The sequence below is a fragment of the Corapipo altera genome, unplaced genomic scaffold, assembly GCF_003945725.1.
Source record: "Corapipo altera isolate COAL_440 unplaced genomic scaffold, ASM394572v1 113, whole genome shotgun sequence".
Taxonomy (NCBI): domain Eukaryota; kingdom Metazoa; phylum Chordata; class Aves; order Passeriformes; family Pipridae; genus Corapipo; species Corapipo altera.
Window position 1 is genome coordinate 6,128,214 of NW_020884895.1, and position 23,347 is coordinate 6,151,560.

Consider the following 23,347-nt stretch of genomic DNA (forward strand, 5'->3'; position numbering starts at 1 on the left):
CCATCAGTATCCTAACTTCTACAGAAATCCTGTAAATGGGGACAGAGACTGTACACAAAGACCTCAAAAGAAAGATATTAGTTTCTAGAACTTAAAGTAAACTCCACATCTTGAAGGACAAACCTCCTCATACAAACTTTCTAACATATCAGTTGTGAAATCCTAGAGACCTTGGCCAAGAGTTTTCACTAAATGATATGCTGGTTTTCTTTTGAATGCTTGCAATTAAACTAATTACAATAATTTAACAACTAAGAAATATAGGAAGAGATTTGGAGGAACTGTATCTACAGAAGGATGAAACACTCTCTCTGAGGGTGACCATGCGCAGATTGCCCCGAGAGGTTGTGGAATCTCCATCCTTGGAAGATGTTCAAAAGCAATCTGAACATAGTCCCTCCTGGGCAGCTGTCTTTAGGCGACCCTGCTTGAGCAGGGAGGTTGGACTAGGTGACCTCCAGTGGTTCCTTCTGTGATATCTGAGATTTAACCTTTCCCCACCTGCTGTTGCAAGAACTGAGGTCAGCTGCAGTGTCTTTTTTCACATCTCTAGACTGAAATACTTCCCCAAAAGGTAAGTGAAGCAGTGCAAAGTGTTTGCTAATTTTCTCAAGTAGTTATTATTTACATTTATGTTTATGTAGGTGTATCATATCACTGCAAGTAAATTAAGGTTTATACAACATTTTTAAGATATAAGGCATTTGTGTGCCTTTGTATTCACTCAGGTACAGTTTTTCGTGCATGATAAAAACAATTCACTGCCTTTTTTAAGGTTAGTACTCAAAATCCAGCCCTCATGTACTTTTTATTCATTTGAGTTGATTGTACTTTAGCTTCTTTATGGACTCTTTAAAATATGCACTAATAAAATCTTATTAGCCTTTTATTATCAACTGTCTCAACATACAAATATTGGAAGCTGCAGGGATTTTCTGGTCATTGCAAGCATGACTCTAGATTAACTAGCAATCAATGCATTTGTTATACTGTCTCTGGCAATTGATGTTTCTGAAAAGGTAACAAATTTTTAGCATCATTCAGGCAATTTGCAGAGATAATTCTGCCTTTAAGGGCACTCCTTTATTTATTTCAATACAACATAGGAATGAAGTCAATCTGGATAAGGTGCTATGATTTACTAACACCTCCGTTTAGCTGATGTTCCACAGCTGGCTGGGCAAAAATTCTATGCTAGAAACACACACAGTATTTAGGACCTTAACTTGCCATAAATTCTTTGAAGTCAATAGGTAGGATTTAAAAATCAATGGAAGGATATGGCTCAAAAGTGCTTCTTCCAAAGCTATAATGGTACAAATATTATCACTGAGCACTCACTTATACATAAGATCTGAACACTGAAATAAAAGCCTACAAAAGATATATACATGTGTGAGATGACATTGAAATCAATGCATTTAAGTCCCTAAATAGCTCATCTGATTAATCTCACCAACAAGAACATCTGAATGTCTCTAGAATACAGCAATGCTTTCCTGGTGGAGTACTTTGAAGTGTGCTATTTTAGAAGTTGTTATAGAAGGACATTGTGAGAAAACAAGATAAATGTTTTAGTGAGGAATTACATGGTTGAGAAATTATACATGAGGGATACTCCTCCCAGTAGATTTCACTGATTTTGCATGAGTACACTTTGGTTACGTTATATGTGGGTTTGGTGAAACAGAAATTTTAAGGATGAGGAAGCAGTTGTTAAATTTACCTGACAAAGAAGGCATTAATCTCTATTTTTGTTCTCCTAATGGTACCTGACATTATATCTTTTAAGACCACAGGCTTTGGCTCCACAGTGAGTCAACACGAAGGAAAATATTTGACTACATGAACTGTTAGAAGAACAGTCCTTATTACAAATATCATTCAAATGCAGTATGAACCGTACCTCCCCAAATTCTATCAAAAAATAAACACACAACTCAAAGGTGGATATTCCAACCACTTAAGTATTACAATAATCAAAAGTATGCAAAGAAGGGGATGAATAAACATCATAAACACTGTTACTCTTCAGAAGTCAAATTCTCTCTGCAGTAAACAGAATTGGTAGCAAAATAATCATCATTAACTCTTGCTTATCAGATGCCAAGGAAAGCTAGAAGATAATCATGTCTAAGTTCATGCAGTCACACTGACTGGTGTTGAACAATACCCACTGCAGCGGTAGCTGTACAACTGCCCAGCTCTGCCTCTGGTAAGACCTGGGGTGTTTTGTCCATTGTAAGATAATAACTTGCAAAGAAATGCACAGATACATGTACCCAGTCGTGGGTCATTGCTTATAGAGGCCTGTTTGCCAATGACTTTGGAAAGAGAAACCCAGATCTGTAAACAACTCTTATTGCTTGCTATGTGAACTTTCAAAAGTCTTTCATCAAGTTGTGCACTTTGAAATTTTCCAGAAGGCAATTTTTAGACATTAATACAGACACTTTTTCCATTTTTATTGCAACCTGAAATGTTCCTTTAATAATTTCCATGGTAAAACGGGTAACAATACATTTAACATTTCCATTAAATAAATTATATTTCAATTCTAAGTATCTATATAAAATTAATTTTTTAAGCTCTAACCCCAGAATCATCTGAGATTGTAAAACTCTAAACCCAACAGGGCTTAACAATTTCCATTGTTTACATTATTAAGACCTGCAGTTCTCAAATGTGTATATCCCCTCAGAGGACACTGAACCTCCTGATCCTTTCATTCACAGATTACTTTGGCCAAAAAGTAATGGTATCATTAGAGCCTTCATACAGGGCTCCCCCCAGTGCAAAGCAGCTCTGAGTTTTAGCCCTGCAACATGCTTCACCAGCTTGTGCCTCCAGAGTGGAATTCCTGGCTCTACAGCAGGTTCTACAGCATTTATGTTTTGCTTGTGCTTTTTGACAACAATCCAGTTGCTATATGGCAGGCCTGGAATAGTGGGTGGTGTGTCTGAGTGATGGAATCCCAAAACTGTTTCCAGGACTTGGAGGTCTTGTTTTCATTTAAAGCTCTCTGGAAATTTAGAGAGACCTTGAAGTGGGCTGTTTTGGTAATGTATAAGCTTATAAGGCCTGTAGCCTTATAAGACTAGGCAGTTCTTTTATTTAAAATAAAGATTGAAAGTATTCTTGTGCAAGTGTAACTGTTGATTCCAACTTTTCAAATCATTTGAAACCATCGCAAAAATTTTCTCTCCAAGAAACATTAGAGAAAACAACTCTTTATTTTCATACAGAAATGGAATAATAAAAGTTTATCTGTATTCTCAGAATTGAGGTATTTATTGTTCCACAGGAGTAAAGATGTTGGATTGCACCGGTAAAGGTGTTTTGTGCATTTTTACTCTGGTGCTGGACAATTGAGGAAACGCCACATCCTTCAACTACTTACTCTGAACCGAGCAAGGAAGAAGATGAGCTTGCTGAAGAAGTTAAGAAACACAAGAGTATACTTAAGTCAGATTTTTCTGACAGAGCAGGGATGGAAAGCTCACCCGGGTGAGACAGCTGGGGTGTCTCAGAACCAGGTCTTCAGCGCGTTGCAGGATGTGCTTGTTACTTCGCAAGATTGAGATCTGAGTCATAAAAACATATTTTACATATAAAAATACAGCAGATGTCCTTCCAAAAAATCCTATCTTAAGTGTTATTCCCTCTCATTATGTTTTGTACATTCAGGAACAGACATTTGAGATATACTGTGAACAGTGCAAAAGACTGCTTTATATTTATAAAACCACGCTCTGCAGTACCTTTAAGCGACAACTGAAGGAAAAGTTGAGAAATGTGTCATCCTCAGAGCAATTCTGGTCCAAGTCGAACTTTTGTTTAGCAAGTTGTAAACAAATGTCTTAGAATGCAGAGAATCCTCTCATTTCGTTCCAGCTAAGGTAGTCTCAAACACATCAAGTCCTGCTTTGAAGTAAACCTGAGCTGAATTGATGCTGTTCAGCACCTCTGACAAGGCTGTTTGAATGGTCTCATTTGACTGATGCAGTTTGCAGTGCTCCAGTGCCTCCAGCAGTACTGAAAACTGGCTGGTCCTTTCATCCATTCTGTAAAGAATATTTCTAGAAGAGAACAATGGAGAGAATGGTAAACTTTTTACTCAAAACAGTTCATCAGAAGCCATCAAGAAACCCTGCAAGTATCATCCACACTTTATGGATGATACATATTATGCACAGTAAACCTGACCCATGGCAAAGTGAAAGACAACTGCATATTTATTATACCTTGTTCACTGAACTACGTGTACATACATTGAAACAGTCACTAAATCCATCAAAGAAATCTCACATTCTTCTTTGACCTTCCAAGATTTTATTCAAAAGCATGAGCTTACACCTATCACATCCCTCATGAAGGATTTTGTGTCTCAGCTGGATTCCATTTATTCCCCTCTAAAAAAAAAGTTTGTTTATTGCTGTGAACCCTCAGCATAGGTTTGGGCTTTTTGTTGTTTTTCCTGTCTGTTCCTGTTATTTATTTCCCACTTCAGAGGTGAAATTCCAGCTACACTGAAGTCAATGGTGAAACTCTCATTGCCTTCAGCAGAGCCTTTATTTCATCAATAATCCTTTGTGGCATCAGAACAAGAGCAACCCATCTTTAATGGTACACACTCGAGGAAGGAAATAAACAGCAGACACAGCTATACCCTTGTGAAACAAAATCTGTGTTTTCCTAGAATATCTGAAAAACTTTTTAATGGTTTATAGAAAAACACATGCAAGAGTGTTGTCTGATCCCTTGGAAATGTTATCTGTATGAGGTGTGGAAGGCTCAGAATTCAAAGCTAGTCAGTGATTTTAATGAGACTCTTTGAAGCAGGCTATAAATGTTATCCAAAACCAGGTGTAATCATTATTTTAATTAGAAGAGCATATAAATATCATAAATCTCCACCCAGGAGCTCCTTTGACTGTAAACAGAAATGAGTGAAATTTGAAACAGGAAAGCTACAGTGATTTGGTGCAGGACCTTATCTTTAAATACAAGGCAGGTGTTCAGGGCAGGGGAGAAGTTGATTCATGGAATGAAACCAGCAAGAAACAAGACAACTTACATACTTTGTTAGTAACCTAATTGTGTGACAGAACAGGCCAAATGGCAACTCCAAATTAGTAATAAAACTGTCAAGTACCTACAAGACAGATGACCACAAAAGGACAGTTTATTATTATAGGAATCACCTAACTGCCAGTCTGCCAGGGGGAAAGGTAACAAAGTAACCCTATAAATGACAGCACAGAACACCTACAATCTTCTGCCATGATTTTCAGTTAAAAAAAAAAATGTTTTGAATCAGAGGCAGTGTTTTTCAAAGATAGGAAATAACTCCTATCCTCATAAGACAATTTTACATCTCACATAAGACAATGCCAGGAAAACAGGAAACCCAGCAATGTGCAATAGAAAAGGTGAGCTTTTCATCCCCTGACAGCAATACATCCATTTCAAGCGTTCTGCAATGCAACACATTGCAGCTTTAAACAGAGGAGGGAAAGGGGTTGAATCCAACACAGCAGCAGCAGGACAGCTTACACAGTTTAAACAATAGGTCATTATTGACCTACATCATTCAGACTGAAACAGGTTAGAAGCACTTCCAGGAACAGCTCAGCAGGGACAGGAATTTCCATCAGGAGGACTGTTAACAGGCAGATGTGGCAATAACTTCCTCAGCTTGCACTGCTGTTCCTTAGCTCTTAGCTGATGCTGCTGTTCCTCACACTATGATGCATCAAAGGTGACTCAAGTTATATCGTGGACTGTCCCAAAGCAGTCCCTGTGATATAGTAAATGAAAACTCCATATGTTGAGAACCAGACAAATTCCTGGTTGGTTGGTTTTTAAGGATAGGCTGTGCTATGGAAAATACTGTATTTTTCAAAGCAGGGATTGATTTTGCTCCCTCTGAAATCAGTTCAGGGATTCCTGCTGAGATCAGTGCAAGCAGAACCAGGCTTTTGAAGAACTTTCCTCTATAGTTCCTGTAGTTCATAGGGAGAAAGAAGCCTGTTCACAACCTCTCAAACACCTTGAAGAGCAAGGACAGTGTTAGAAATAATCACATTACTTTCTACTCTTAGGAGAGATCTGGTTGCTGGTGGCTGGGAGAGTTTGACTGAGCTGGAATTCTACTCCAAATGCCTACAATACTGGCTCCCTGATCTACATTAGGATTTCTCTATTCCTTTATTGGGGTAATGTCAACTAATAAAAACATCAGAAGATGATAACCTTCAGCAGAATAACACTAACTTAGACTGCTAGAAATCAGACTATAAAAGAGAGGATGGTCTGAACACTGGAACTTTTTGGGACTGCTGAGACATTTGTGGTGAATAGGAACAGGTCTTCTCCTGCCCCATCTTCAAATGTGCTCCAAACAAGGCACACAGGCTAAAAAGATGGTTTGCCTTGACACATAAGGATGTTAATACAGTTTAAATTTACTGCTGTGATTTTGGAATCACAAGTGATTCCACAGTAAAGGCACGGGCAAGTGATCCACTGTAAAAGACAGGTATTCCTAGCCCTTCCCACCTGAGTGTGGTGCAAATTAGTGTCTGATGAGAAAAGCTTAGTGGTTTGATGAATGACAGAGACAAGCAGTCTGCTGTCACAGTTTAAATAATATTTTAACTTTTGCTATAGTAATATGACTTCAGCATAGCTGATTGAATGGTATGACAGAACCTACTTTTTTAATGTATGCAAATAATAGTAAGTGACATTATACAGCACCTGTTTTTTTGAATTTTCTGCTAGAAGTTCTGACTGGGATCTTATATTTTCCAATTACTTATCATTGCTTGGCAAGCCATGCCACTCCTTTGTTGCATAAAATGATTTCTCTCTTTATGCATGTTCATGAGAAACAATTTATACAAGTTTACTTCTTATCTCTGTCCAAGCTTCATCAAATGAAAAAAAAATGGTCAGTCCAGTTTATTAATTCCAAGCCTTTACAAGTCAGAAAAGTGTTTTCATTAAAGATTACACAGGGACTGAAAAATAAACCCCAGTCATTTCACTGGCACAAGATATCACTATGTGCCCACAACATCCATAATGATAGCAAGAGACTTTAATTTATACTGTGAAATTCAATTACTTAAACATTCCTTAACACAAATTGGTTTTGTAGCCTACACCTCTAAAACAACAATTCCAGTCTCTGGTCTAATTGCTTAAGTATCTACCTTCATCTTTAACTATTTTGATCTTCCAAATATAATTCACACAGTCAGTCTGACCCACACAAAACAAAAAGAGACTCCCAAACAAAAAACTGCAATACATTATTGATGAGACTAATGAAATTACAACACACATCATTCATCTTAATGGACTTGTTTCTATGACACATTGCAGTGACCTGAAAAGTGTAATGCTGAAGCAGGAAACGTAAGTAATAACTTTAGGCAGTACCACTGAAAGAGGTAAAATGTCTCCAAACGAAAGAACCAGCCTTAGCAAAGTGAAGCAAAGAAACTGTAACACTGAACTCTAACAGAGCCTCTTCTAAAACTTTTATGAGCCCTTTCAGACCTAGGAACATAAGCATTACTGATCAAAATAATGCCATTAAATGCTGTTCTACATTATCACAAATAAGGAGGTAATGTCATTCCCACCAGGCCAGAATGAATTTGAAAACTTCTTGAAATGACAGATCACACTAAAAATTTGATTTTAACACGACTTCAAACTATTTTGGAGGTTATAGTAGAACAACTGGATGGTACAGGATAAAACTAGATTATTACATTATTCTTGTCATGAAAAAGGATTTTTTACTTTATAAGAAAAGTTTGTCTGCAGGTAATGTGCAACACAAGCTCAATTATTCAGGTACTTACAAGCAGACTCCCATCTAAGAGCCTACATTTGAGATTTTGAAAATTAATTATTAAATCATTAGGACATGATGGCAAGTACACTGTCCCACAAGAAATGAGGGCAGGTTTTCTCTTTGGAATCACATTAGAATTGTTTGCAGGTAAATGCTATGGGCAGCCTCTGCCTATTCCAGTTAAAACACAATGTGCTATGACTTCAGCATCCTCACAAACTCAATTTTATAAATCCTTAAATTGTTTCTTCTTATACTCTCCACAAAAGAAAAACCACACCAGAACAAGGATTCTCTGAATTTCACTTTCTTGTGATACTGTTCAATTTTGAATGGACTTTTCTTACATCTACGAGTTTGTTTTCATTCATGTTTGTAAAACATAAAATATTATTACCTTGGTAAATAAACAAATGTATTCTAATAACAATATTTACATTTTGGAACTTCCACTTCCACAGGGTGTTTATTTACTGTAGGACATAAAAATATTATAAATTCTTCTTCCCTGAAAACAGCATGAGCTGATTTATAACCATTTATTTACACTTGTTTGCACCTAAGAAAATTTTATGATGATGGTACAGAAAGTTTCCCTTCTTCCTCTGGGTTCCTTATCCTTTCCATCTCCAACAGTTCTTCTCCTTTCCTCTCTTCTTATTTTCTAAACTTTTTGACACCCATATGCAGTTATATTATCTGTTTTATTTCACAGCACTATTGTGGCAGAAGGTTTATAATTATAAAATTAGAGACCAGGAGAAAATATTCTCCCTTGTAAATTGTCATTATGTGTCCTTAGATCTGCTAATGTCACTATCCTTCACTGTCTTAAGTTCCCAAAAACTCAGCACATCATATTTAAGGATCCTTTATTTCTAATATGTTGTTCCTAACTTTTGTTTGCTACACATCCTATCCTTTTTAAAGAACCATCAACTGCCTTCCCTTAGTGTCCTCGTCTACAGGCTGCAAACTGTTCTACCAATATATATCCCAGAAAGTGACGTATTAAAATCATGTACACTCAGAGGTGAGTGTCTGCCTGAAAAGTATGTATTTGCATGTTATCAGCAGTTGATAAGCTAAAGGTAATCTAGATATCAAACCTAAATAAGGTCTAACCAACTGAAAGGCATTTCAAAGGCATTGTTATGTGACAGTGGCAAACCAGATAAATTCATTCCCTGCTAGACAGAAATTTATCTTGCATAAGAGACAGGTATTAGGACACCTCTAATTGAATCACTTGTGGCAAACAGAGGTTATGGTAAGTCTGCATGAACAGAATCCTGTTGGGAAATGGGACTACAAGGAGATAATTATTCCAGGTTTGAATACATTTCTGAGAGGTCAGTTTAGAACAGGACTCATTAAAACAATAAATCCCGATTTTGGCAGCCCTGTGTAGTGTCTTGATGCTTGGCTTGGCTTGACTGCCTGCCAAATAAACAAAGGGAAAAGGAGAAGCCGAACTGGAAGGATAGCAGTTACAAGATACATTATCTTTTATTTCCCTACAGTTCTCTTTGGTTACAGTACTTTTTAAAGGTAGGGAGCAGCCCTTATCAACTTGAAGACAGTCTTCAACTAAAGAACTGACTTTATAAACCCCCATCCTACCCTCACCTACACACATTCCTGCCCTTAAAACTGTCTTGGGGATCGTTACAAATTCATCTACCAGATTCCAATTTGCATGTAGGAGCATTCAGAATCCTAAAGAGAAAGATCTATTAAAGAAATTAAGCCAAGTAAAGGTTGCTTGAGGATTTTTTTATGACCAAAATTCAACGTTCAGAGAAAACATTCACTTTCACTTCTGTTCTGAAACATGTAAGGAAACAAATCTTTTGATAGTTAAATAATTTCTGTCAACAGAAAAAACTGACATAAAATAAAGCTAACAATGCTAATCTTGATTTTCTGACAATGTTGACAATGTTCTGCAACAGCTTAGAAAAAAAATGAGTCTATGACTGAATCCATGACAACCTGTGGTGAAATTTTTTCACTTGTATTACATAAACAATAATTTCTTCATTTTTGTGACTTATGATAGAAAATAGTGTCTAGGATAATATATAAAACTGGAAATTTGATGCCAGTGGCTAATCATAAGAGGCCTGATGTTCTGGAACAGCCTCAAATAAGACTAATGGAGCTAACAAGTCTGACTAGTTTAAAGACTGAGTTTGAATGAAATCAGGCTGCAATAAAATATCTATTTGCCAGTGCTGAACATCAACATTACTGTGCACTCACAGTTTTTCTCATGGTGAAAATCTGCTGAGTTTAGGAGCCTGATTTATTCTGTGCTTTGGAGTAAACAAGATCAGTAAGTAAGAAGAATCCATCCTGCAGCTTCAACAGTACAGAGTGACTGCACAGAGGAGGAACAAAAGAGAAAAAAATAGGATGCATCTGTTCTTCAGAAGTTGCAAGTCACTATTTATCACTGCTAAAGAGCAGTCCTGTAATTAAGCATTATTTTCCCTAGAGTTTTACAGAAATTAATTAAGCGACTTTATCTAGAAATTCCTGAAGAAGCCACAAAACCCCCATCAGACTCTTTGCCATAGAACTTTCAAACCCTCTATGGAGGTGATGAATGATGAATACTCCACAAAAATGTAAAAATTCCTTGAAAATCCACAAATACTTTTTCTGTGATTTCTTAGAACAAGGACTTGCATGTACACTGGAAAGAATGATGATGCATTGAACAAATCTGATATAACTGTATTTTAAAATTGTATTTTCCTGGCAGCAACTGGTATGAAATATACTTTTTTAACTTTCAAATAATGTAGCTATTGGTAACAAACGTAGGCATGTTGTTCTTTGAATGATTTATGCTACACTTGCTTTTGAAGTGAAAGAAACATATGCTTATGTGAATAATTTGGAGGAAACTGTTTGTCCTTTAAGGATGTCTCAGTCTGAAATACTCGAATTCAAAGCAGATGTGCTACTATTTTGAAGGACTTGAGGGAAGTGAATTAATAATATTATTTCCAAATGGCTCACAGCTGATGTTCTGATGGCTTCATAGGGCTTTTTATTTAGAAATCATGTTTAACATCTGATTCCTAAGGAGGAAAACCATTTTTAAAGGAAGCTGCACTCAGGGGCCAGTGCCCAGTGAAGTAAATAGGTTTGACCTTGATCTTCAGTTCTGATCCTGACTAAGTTTATCATCTTAAGTAACTCTATACCATGTGATGTGAGACCATTACCATCACAGCTAAAATCAGATGTGTCATTATCATAAGAGTTAACTATGGCTAAAAGATTAATTATGTCATAATACATTCTTTAAGGAAATGCCAAAGTTGTATCTTTATTACCTTTAATGGCATGCATACACACAAAATTAACACTTCTTTTTAATCCCAGTTAAGGTAATTTTCCTGTTAATGATCTCATCATCAAATTCCTAAGCCCTATTGCCTGGGTAATTTCTTAGTGGAAGAATTTTGCATATTAACTATTTTCCCAATGAATCTCCTTTATATTTGTAGTATATTCGAGATGTGTTCCTGGCTAATACTGCAGACATACATAAGTGGTTCTCATCTGTCATGACCAAAATCATATATTTACTGGATCCAAAAAATGTTACTGACCCTACCATTTATAAGAAAAAATGAAATCATGTATAAAATATTAAGTTTTTGTCGTATTTAATAAATCCAAAATCTAATACTTTGTATAGCTTTCTGAGATTACAGTAGATTTTTCTCTGTAACTAAATATTCTTGCCCTATTTAGCACCATAAGCATAGACCCAAGCAAGATCTGCCAGCAAGGGACAGTTGAGTGGAAACTGCATCCTGCTTGGTAGTTGTTGGCATGAGAACTCTGGACTGAGCTCATGGAACAGCTGGGAGAGTTTTTTTTACAGTTATCAGAACAACGGCTGTGAAATGGGCCATATATTAAAATAAATGTCATTTTACAGAAAAAAAATCAGTTTTTTTGCAAGGCCAAGACCATGGACGTTCTTGGGAAGCATGAGGAATTGTATTTCCTGGATAAAAGCTTGTCTTTGGGACAACCAATGCTGTAATAAATTACAATATATGCACAGTAATATTTACTGGATCACAAACATAATGAGTGTGATGTACAGAGAGAAGTCTTTAAGTATACAAATCAATCTAATTAAAAGGATGAAAAAAATTAATGAGAAGTATAGAAGAGAAAAATAAATTAAGGTATGTAAATGCAGGTTTACCCTTCATATCAGGGAAATGAGAAATCTGGTTTCCAGCCATGACATAATCCCTGATTACAGTGGTTTTCTGCTTTTGCAGGTGTAATGAAAAGATTTCCACATTCCCCGTTTAAATAAGCTTTAAAGTCTGCCATAATTACATGTCTGCAGATGGCTAATTCAGTAGTATTTATGCAGCAAATGCTCTTTAAATAGTAAAAATTTACAAGACAACAAATACAGTCATTAATTCATGGCTATTACATGTATTGGTGATTCCAAAGGAAAAAACATTTCAATTGCCACTCATATGGATCGGGTGTTTTGAGTATGAATTTCATTCACTTTATTGTACCTCCTCAGTTTTAGGAAAGGTCATAATTCAGCATGATTATCAGTCATGAGAAAAATAATAACCGTAGCAGGAATTTGTAAGAGCATTATCAACCAGTAATTACTATTGATGTGTGCTGGGATAAATGTGCTGCTCCACACACAGATGAATGTTACAGATTCACTCTCCCAGAGGATGAAATTGTACCTGACTAGTCCAGAGAATGAATAACCACAGCACTGTTCATTCCTCCCACAGGGGCTGGGAGGACCAGGTCAGAACTCTTCCCGAAGTTGTCCAGTCCACTGAGAATGCTCATGCTGTTTAAATTTGTATCTACGGGTCCATCACAAATTAAACAGCTCTTAAACCTTCCTAACTATGCCTGTTCTGGGGAGCTGCACTGATAGGAAAAGGTATCCTGGGGAAAGCTTCTTGTGCTACTCAGAGTTTAACCCCAACAGTACATTATGATCCACTGAATGTGCAGATTCATGACAGAATCTTCTTCCCAGTCCCTCAAATCCCATTTTGAGTGCCTGCACCACGTGAGCGAACTCAAAGTGATCTTAATCAGGCCTGGCTTCTGGGAGCTGCTCAAGAGAGGAGGGAGTTCCTCTGTCCTTCCACCCATGTTATACTCTCACATAGCAGTCACGGCAATGTTTAAAAGGAATAAAGTGAATAAAATACTTTTAGTCCACCTATTATCAAGGGTGTTACTCCAGATTCTGCTAATGACTTGCATGTATGAATTTGACTTAAATTATGATTTTAAACTGAAATTACGTGTGCCAAACACATTGTTGCGTTTTTTCTAAAGAAAATGATAGCTAAATGATAGCTAAAATGATTCTAACATTAGAATGCAATGTTCAGGATCTGTTCAGGATTCAGATATTTCTTAGCTTGTACCATCCTAGTTAAATACACATCATTGCTTGTCATGCTACTAACTAATTGGTTTGTCTCTGAGATTAGGAATAATAACCTGGTATTTAAGAATTGTAATTATATTCTTATGCATGATTTTCTAATCAGGGGTGACCTGCAGAGATGACTCAGTCTATTCAATTTTACACTAGTGGTAAACACTATGCATACCAACTCATGATTGTTCCCACTTTTATAAACCCTCGTCACCAGACACACAACCTCTGTTTACAGAAGCATGTAAACCAAGAACCTAATCCTTCCATTTGATGTCTGCTACCAAACACTGGGAAAAAAATCATCTTCTATGCAAGCATTAATTTCAGATTTACCAAGCTCTGCACTGCATTTTAGATCTCCTGACTGTACAGAGCTGCCACTGTTCTCCTACCTCATGAAACTTCTTTTTGCCTTCCCTCATTCTTGGAGAAAATATAACACTATACCTGGAATATTTCTTGTGATTTTCTTGCCCTTAGTACGTCATGAAGGGAGCTACAATGCAACAAGTCTGGCTGAAACTGTGTCGCTTCTTTGCTGAATATTTGAGGTTGTCATCTCTGACTTACACTTGCATGAACCACAGTCAGACTGCTCAAACACTGAAGAGTTCAAAGGAACAAGGTCAAAGAAAATGGGAGGGCACTTTGGGTGTAAAAAATACATTTGGACAAAGGCATATCAGAGAGAAAGAAGGGAACTGAAGAACTGCAGAACTGAGAAGCACCAGTGAAGGATTAGAAAGGGAAACAAGTAATGCCATTATTCATAACTCAATTTACAAAATGTGAAAAATTGTAGAAGAAAAAGAGTTGCAAATTTTGAAAGATGCAAGGTACGTGGGTCAAAAGTCAGATGGGAAATCACTGCTATGCAGTAAGACGAAAATTCATTTACTCTGACTGAATAGCAAAATCTGAGGTACACTATTCTACAATTCTTTCCTTCTACCCCAACATAATTCTAGCATTGTATTTACAAATTGCACATGGCAGATAATATGAGACAGAACATTATCTACTACTGCCAGTGCAACATGAATTATTTCAGTATTTCCCACACTAAGAATCATCAACACTGTATCAAATCACTCTCTGCTCCACATAATACAATGTAGAACAATAAAAATACTCCATGTGTTTGGTTCAGGTCAGTCAAAAATGTCTCGAATGTTACAACAAAGGAGACAGGGATATTTTCTACTTGAAGTCATAAATGAAGAATTCAAAATGAAAAAAACAAATCTCCAGAGTTTATACAATGAGACAGGATTACTGTCTTCTGCAGAAACTCTGGGCTAGGGGTTTGTTTTATTTTTCAGATGACATTGCACTGTATGTTTACCCATGTTACTCTTCAAGATTAGCAGGATATTTGCATCTTTAATGCTTGTCCTCTGTAAATCCAGTGAGCAGCTTGTTTATACATGGAGATTTAATAAGGTCTTTAATTTTCCAACTAAATGTATCTGTAGAAACTAGACTCTTAGGGTATGTGTACTTTGAAACCTGAGAATTTGCTGCAGTTTACCAGCAAAGCAGAAATAAACCCAGCAGAATCTACATATGTCAGAAATGTATATAACAAATCTCATTCTGAAAGGAAAACATTTGTTCTGGTGAACAACACACACTTGAGTACCAGGAGATTAGCAGCAAATTACTTTTTTGTATGGTACTAAAAATATCTTTTGATTGTTCTTTCATTTTATTCAGGGTGCATAATCTATCTTCACTTATTGCCAGTATTTTGCATTGAAACTGATTTGTTATAATTTTTAGCCCAGTGAAGTGTTAATGTCACACTTGGGTATCCCTGATAAAAAGAAGTAAAAGGAAGAAGTTAAATTAGTACAAATGAGCAATAAAAACTGCTGGAGGTCTTTGTTGAAAACACAGCTTGCTTTCCAAATCCTTACTTTTCACCTACTTATTACTCAATTCACTCAATTACATCTATTAGACAAAGCACAATCACCCTTGCAACAATTCCATAAACAGTGGTGGCAGATGCATTGAGCCTTAATGGACAGGATAAACTTGGCACACTAATATAAAACTCTTAAAAGAAAGATTTTACATAAGCTGACTTTGATTCTTTTATAAAATTGTTAAAAGAACTGTCAGTGAGGACATAACTGATCCTTAGGCAATGCTCCTTTAGGAGTAAAACCCACCTAACTGGAGCAGAAATGACAACCTGAGCCCTTGTGCACCTATTTTTGGCTTTGATTTTAAAGACCAAGGACACAAACCCTGATTTTAGTGACTCTTTTAGATTTGGAAATTTTGGTGGGAGCATCCCAGGGTATTCTAGGGAATCCTGCATACTTACTGCTACGAAAATTGGACACGGACCTGAAGAAACGGAACACTTTCAGTAAGACAGGAAATCTTACTGCACTGAGTGTCCCGTGTCTGATACTTCATGAAGTTTTCTTCATTATCTCATTTCTCTGCAATATTATTATTCATTGAAGTGTTATGTATTTCAACACAGAGACAAGAAGCTCTCCATGTAGGTACCTAAGGAGTGCACACACAGACTTGACAGGTACATTAGGCTGACAGGTTGTCAGAAGCTGTAGGGATCAGCAAACAGAAGAAATACAATAAAATATACAAGGAACAGGGGGAACACTCTTACTCAGTCTAGGTAAACATAAGATTTGGACTCAGCATTTATAAACACCAGGAAGATACATGATGTCTTGCTGTCCATGATATTGCTGGTGTCAGGGTTTTGGTAGGCATTTTTGTAGAGGGAAAAGCATGCAGAAGCATGACAGTAGACATGATCAGTATTTATGGAATCTTCTTTTGTCTCTGTTGAGGCTGACCACCTCACTGAGCAGACAAAATGCTTGAGATATTTTTTTCCCCTCTCTGTGTACAGTGCCTAAAGTAACAAAACGTTTTATATGCCACTACTGTGTAATCTGTGGTTATTGCTACTAGTAGCAAAATATGATAATCAGAAAATACACAGAAATGTTCCACATTAGTATATATTGCAAGAGGGGAAAGCAAGAAATGGTTAGAGGTAAGAAACTAAATAAATCAATTTCTAGTGATTTTTTCCATTAAAATAATGACAAATTATAAATCCACAAAATTATCAATATTATGGCTATGTTACGAGAAACAAAGACAGATAATGAAGAACATCAATAGCTATCCTATTCTGTTCCTACACACTTATTTTGGAAATAGAACATCTACCCAGGGCTACCACTGGGAATCAAAGAAGCTCTTCAGGTACAATAAAACTCAGCGATTTTGTCCTAACCCCAAATCAAGTCCCAGGGTAACTTTCGCAGAGCAGGATAATATTTCTCAACCTATTATTTTTCATTCCGCCTAAATTTCTGGATAAGACTAAAATACCCTGATGAAAGCTGTACTTGTATATTTCCAGCTCAGCTGGAAATAGAGTATCACAGGGAAAGTGTGCTATTGTCGAATTTTCAGTCCAATGTCATGAAGTTCAGGTAAGAAGGATAAGCATCGAAACGACTGTGTTTACTGACACTGTATTGAACAACCTGCCAGTGTCAATCATGATTCAGTTTAGTCAGACATCCTAATCTAATTATAAAAAAAAGTAATTTGATTAATTTTACTGCTTGTTATAGATGAATAATGCAGAAATTATGCCCATATATTGCCCTATGACATTGACTGGAATGAGACATTTATTTTTTTAAGTACCTATATACAGTAAGAGACTATAGCTATGGCAACGTGTGTGCAAACCATACCAAAAAAAAAAAGATACAGAAAAGATATATCAGTTCCCTTGTAGCGGAGAAGCACAAGTAACATTGCAACCTATCTCCTGCAATAAAGAAAAAAATCCACCTTTCTTTTTAATTCAAGTTCTAGGACAGAAAACACAGTATAGATCCAGAGAGCTGTGAATTAGGACGAACACAAGCCTAAAAATGATGCCTAAAACTTCAGCAAATTTGTCAAGTACTTTGATTGAGGTTGAGAATATGAGTCCAAATGGGTATACAGGAAGCAATCATTTTTTCGTGAAGAATACGTCCTTTACTGTGCACACAAATTCTTCCTTCAGAAGGCTGTAAATTACAGTATTTATGGAATCTTAATGATCTAAACACAGTTGGAGCCTGAAGGTCAAGGCTGCAAACTGCATCCTAAATTTCTGTTTACAGATGAAGCACAGTATTTATTGCTGTACTGCTTGTGCTGCTATAGTTAAAGGGCTGCCAGCATTTCCATTATAAACCACTATTTCAGGGGTTTATAACTTGCCTATCAATCTTCTGACTGGGATGAAACATGGCATACAAGGTCCTGGCTGTGAGACTCATTTTTTTGTTTGTTTTCTTTACCAAATTACAAAAAGAATAAGCTTAAAGTTATAGAAGCAAAAGAAAAAAAAGTATATCAGGTTTTTTAAGTACTTCTGGTGTTCCTGCAATACAATTATAGCTTCAGAACACAAAATATACTCATATAACTCCATCAATTAATAGAAAGACTTTCGATCCCCAAAAAGTGAAAGATAATCCAAATAAAGACATATGTTTAGATGGTTTTTCCCCCCTTTAATTAAGAAATTGTACTGCAGATTTTTAATGGCAAGAAAGGAAATCAGAAACCTAACATTGTCCTTGACTTTTTTATCTGTGTAGATTTTCCATTAAAGGTAACAATTACACACCTTGGCACAGTATAAAGAGTGTATTCTTTTTAAATGAGTATCTAAATGATGATATACAAGGTGTCCTTTACTGTTTTATATTCCAGATGATATTTGGTAAAATTATTCAGAGTTAGGTCAATGTCAATGTTTTCTCCCAAACTTTGAAGCAACCTTATTGTCTACTGTTAAATCTTGTATCAAATGTAATTAAATTAGGAGGGGAAGAAATACAAAACTTTTACTTCCACACTGCCAACTGTGAAAGTACTTCTGCTCTGCACTGAAGTACTGTGAAGAGCAGGTGATAAATTTAAGTCACATTATACCTGCATATCTAGCAAATACATTTTGATAAATAACAAACTTAATACTGCAAACAGTGCAAGAATTGAAATATTAGAAGACCTCAAAACCCCTCTTATTGGAATCCTAAGTTTTGGCATAATTTATTTTTACAAGTAAAGAACTGGGCCAGATCCAACAATGTGCCCTTGCAATGCAACACAGACACATTACATTATAGTAAGCAGTTTTATGGCTCCTTTGCAACACCATACCAGTTCAGACAAGACAGACAGCAGTGCTAAACCTGGAATATGAGACTTTATTTAATGATATTTTGTTTTATTTCTTTATGTTATAAATCCGGTCACAGCAGGAAGGAAGTAAATTAGCCCCTCCACAAATGTAATTATTATATTTTCTTTATTATAGTTGCAGGGTTTTTTCTTTAATTTGCTGACATTGCTGAGTTCCCCACAATTACCTTTCTTATTTTTTCCCTTTGCTTTTGTTAAAAGATTACTGCACTTGTTTTATGCCATTCCTAATGCTTGGAAGAATCTCTTCCTCCTGTTGCTGTACTTTTTGCTTTCCTTCCCAAGTCTACTTCTACCATGTGTCTGTTTTATGTCTGCTTGACACAATCACTTGCATTGAGATTTTTGATAATTTTTCCCATCAACTGAAACAAAGAACTGTTCTGTTACTTCAGTTAGTTCTCGTTGCAAGTGCATTTATATGCCAAAATAACACAGATACCTCATTCACTTTTATGTCTTGACTTTGGTCTATCTCCTGTGTTGCCTTCCAAGCTCTGTTTTTTGAGCATGCAAACCAATTTTCCCTAAAGTAAAACCTGAATATGGCTCTAGGGACAATTTTACCTGGGAATGCCCCCTAACGAGCAGTGTGGATGAGCCATTGGGTATCTTCAGCTGCAGAGTCCTTCAAAATTATCCCAGCAGGCCACACTGCCTCCTGTGTAGCCCAGGGCACTCAGAACATGCCCTTGGGGTCAAGCCATGAAACTCCACACTGATGGGCTGCAGCACTCAGACAGTTTGTACTGACGCACACGGACACACATCATGACTTCTCCTGAGGAGCCAGAGCACCAGGCATTGCTCAGGGCATGCTTGGCCAACTCTTGTTTTTCAAACTTTTTTTAAGCTACTGATTGCTGTTTGTTTTTGGTTTTTTTTTCTTTGTAGAGGAATCGATGGTGAGAGATACAGAACTGATGACTTTCTTCTTAGACAGTAAAAGATGGAATGACTATGATGTCTTAAAATCAACCTGGGTAGTGCAGCTGAACCTCTATCAGAGATTAACTCCAACCAGAGACAAGATGTTATGAATAGTGACTGACTAAGGCCTCCTCATTCACTGCATGGTACTGCCTTTGACTGGTTGAAATGCATCCAAGAACGCTGCTATATAATTAAATATGTTAAATAATGCTACAGAGTATCTTGTATAATTTCGGATCTTCAATGAACTGTAAAAAGTTTTAAATAAAATATAGGTGGAGCTTGTCAAGCAGTATTAGACTTCAAAATATTTTCTTCTTCTGGAAGCTTACTGTACCATCTAACACACGTATCTGTCATGCTGCCTGGGTTGCCATCACACAGTACATCTTGTTAGCAAAGATGTCATGACAGAAATGCTACAGTGCTGCATTCTAATGACCCCTTGTATTGTAATGAATTAATGTTTTCTGCAGAGAGGATGTGATAGGAAAAAATAGCTTTAATCTCAGATACTCACTGAGGTTTGGGTTTTTTTTTTTAATAGTATGACAGTTTTGCAAACCAAGCAACATTGAAAACCATTTTAGCTCAAGTAAAGAACATGTGGCACACCCCACCTGTAAAGTCCTGGAGGAGCTCGATGAACCAGGAAGCTTTTCTCCAAGCTTTGTAGCACATCATTGAGCATCCTGACTCTGACAGGCGCTCGTTCCTTGGGGTCGTTGGCCGGGCGCATCTCGTCCGACTGGAACAGCTCGGCCGTGTCCCTCAGACGTGAGGCCACTGCAAGCAACTGAGGAACGCCTACTTCATCACCTAGGAACAGCAAGAGCAAGACAGTTGCCAGTGATTCAGAGAACAACACTTATTACTCTTGCTTATAAGCCAAAATGAATAGTCCAATTAAAACCTGAGCCTCTTTTCCCTTGAGGGGTTTGTGATAGATCAAGAAAAGCCATAGATTATTCTGTATAACCTCTGATCCTTTTTTCAAAGATCAATTTGGGCTCTGATGTTTTAAGATCTAATAAGCTGTGAGGAATGATTTTGGGGTACAGATTGAAGTCTACCATTGGAAAAACAGGCCTGCAGGAAGCAACGGTTATAAATCAGGAACTATATCATTTCCTTCCAAGACAGCATTTACTCAATGCCATTTGATGTTACTGCTCTCAAGTTTGAAAGCCTGTGCTTGGATTCCATAATGACTGCTGTATAGAAAATTGTAATATGCAGTTTAATTGAATTTGATTGAATGTTTTAGAATCCTAGAGGTTAACAACAGTTGTAGAGGGGATTGAAATTGTTCCTCTTAATCACTTAAATTATATGCCAATGAGCAAAGTTTAATTGATATCCAAATGTATATTCCAATCCAGTCAGTATTTTCAAAACTTTTAAAATATGGAGTGTTAACTATTGCTTTGTTAGCAATCCTACACAGACACCAAAAGAATAAAAGCTTGCAGCCCTTCAGAGCACACCTTGATATTAATATTTCCCTGGTCATAGTCCAGATAGAGGAATGGGAAATGTGAACTGGAACACTGTGAATGTGTAGTCTATTCCCACCTGCAGTGTAGGTGGAGAGCATGGCCTCCTTTCCCAGTGTGTGCATAGACTGCTTTCATTTTTACAAGCACATGGAGAGAAAAAGCAGAGTCTGAACCTGAGATAAAGTCAAAAGTAATATCAGTCACCATAAACATTTCCAGGATCAGAAATTATCTTAAGGCCAGAATTCACTTTGCCTATTGACAAGAAAATCAACTATCCTTAAATCTTTCAAATGATATTTTCATCAACATAAATAATGCAGCTTTAGAAGCTGAATGTAAAAATGTCAGTGAGTTCATTATCTTAGCGACTGAGATGATTAAGACAAGAAAGTGGTTCAAGACACAAGTTAAATGAATGTTAAACTTCCCTGTCTAATAGATACATGGAGAAATCAAAAATAGTAATTGGAGAACACTGACATGGTTTAAACTCAGTAAGTGCCATGAAGCTGCTTACTCACACCCTCCCGCTTCCCTGATGTAATCGGGAGAATAATCCAAAAAACAGAAAGGTAAAATGCATGGGTTGAGATTAGAACAGTTTAAAAACAAACAAACAAACAAACACAACAACAACAATAATAATACAGCATTGAAAAGGGAGAAAGAGAGAGAGGAATAAAACTCAAGACAGGTACGTGATGCACAGTACAATTGCTCATTGAGCATGTTCAGCAGGGCCCACAGGAGCAATCAGCCCCCTGGTCAACTCCCTGCAGTTTATAGATTGGGCATGATGTTCTATGGTATGGAATATCTCTTTGGACAGTTTGGGTCAGCTGTCCTGGCCATGTTCCCTCCAAGCTTCCTGTAAACCTCCTTAATGGCAGATCACAGAAAGTGGAACGTCCTCAGGGTAAGCACTGCTAAGGAACAATTAAAACATCCACAAGTTATCAACCTTAATCTCATACTAAATCCAAAACACGGCACTGTACTAGCTACTAGGAAGAAAGTTAACTCTACCCTTGTCAAAATCAGGAGAAACATCAACCCATTTCTCAAATTATTTATGGATGGAGTCTGAAAGGTGAGCACATATTAGGAATGGAAAAGCAAACAGGTATAATGAAGAAATCAAGGAAATGCCTGAATATAATATACTGTCCCTCTCAGATGGAAAAAGAGGTTTGCTAGTGGATAAATTCCAGTAAAGGAAAAGGAGTTCACGGATCCCCATGTACTCCTGCCATTCAGCTAACACATTCCAATCTAGCAAAACATGAAATGATCCAAAATACAGGGAGAGACAGATGCTGGCATGAGAGAAACTGTCAGATTTCCTGAGCTATCAAGACGAATTTCAACAATGAACAGGAACTCCTTGTGCGAACAGGAGTGAGAGAAGATGGTTTATGTCTGCCCTGGTTTGAGACAAGGTTCTTTTGTTAATGGCACTTGACCAAGACACCTTTCCCTAATTAGAATGGATAATAGGCACTGTGGTACCTTGATGGATAGGATTGGTATCTTTCTGATTGAGTCTGGAGTAATTTAAATTCTGATCAAGTTAGGTTGATGCCTCAGAAAAATATTCTCCAAGTATATAAACTTGGTACATTTGCGATATTTTGCAAAATATCATTATCCTTAATTTTCAAATCTCTGGCAAACATCCTGCGCAGCTGAAGAACTTGCCATTCTCATGTATGTAATGTAGGCACTGTGCATACCTTACTCTGAGACTTCTGTCCATACGGAAATATTTAAATTCACCCTGTTAGAAAGGATCCTTTGGTTTCAGCAAAGCACTTTGAATTCCAAGTAACAGAAAACATTTATAATTTTTAAGCAATTGCAAATGTCAGCTTTTCCTTTTCAATAGGGCAGGTGAGATAAAGGGAAAATCCATCATTCCATATTTGGAAATGAAGCCAACCAGACCACCCTTTTAAACAGAAAAATCTTGTACATGCTCCCACTCATTCTCCACAGCATTTTGTTTACAGTCACGAGTAAGAAGCACTGTTTACCACACACTCTAAACCAGCACTCAGAAAACACACACCCGGGTCCCTCTTTAATACTTCAGTACAAAACCTGCAAGTGTCTATGGCCAGTGTTACCCCAGCAAACTAAGGACAACAACTCACTGAACTTCACTGCCAAGGGAAGCTGTGATTTATACTTGTTCCAAGTTGAGAAGCTGGGAGTTAGAAGGGCAAATGATCCTTCAAGAGAAGGATGCATTAACTAAAGGTGGCTTAAACATCTTGTGAT

The 23,347-nt window shown here is 36.9% G+C and overlaps 1 protein-coding gene across 9 annotated transcripts in view; it reads right to left on the reverse strand.

Annotated features, from left to right (window-relative positions):
* Nucleotides 1-2,444: 2,444 nt before the first annotated feature.
* Nucleotides 2,445-23,347, reverse strand: part of NAALADL2 (N-acetylated alpha-linked acidic dipeptidase like 2) — a 473,876-nt gene continuing 452,973 nt past the window's right edge. For all 9 annotated transcript variants that reach the window (XM_027647488.1, XM_027647489.1, XM_027647490.1 and 6 more), the window contains 2 exons: nucleotides 20,186-20,384; nucleotides 2,445-4,079 (listed from right to left, as the gene is read on the reverse strand). In XM_027647488.1, the coding sequence (XP_027503289.1) occupies nucleotides 3,881-4,079; nucleotides 20,186-20,384 (398 nt within the window). In that variant the 3' untranslated portion in view covers nucleotides 2,445-3,880. The remainder of the gene's footprint in view (nucleotides 4,080-20,185; nucleotides 20,385-23,347) is intronic.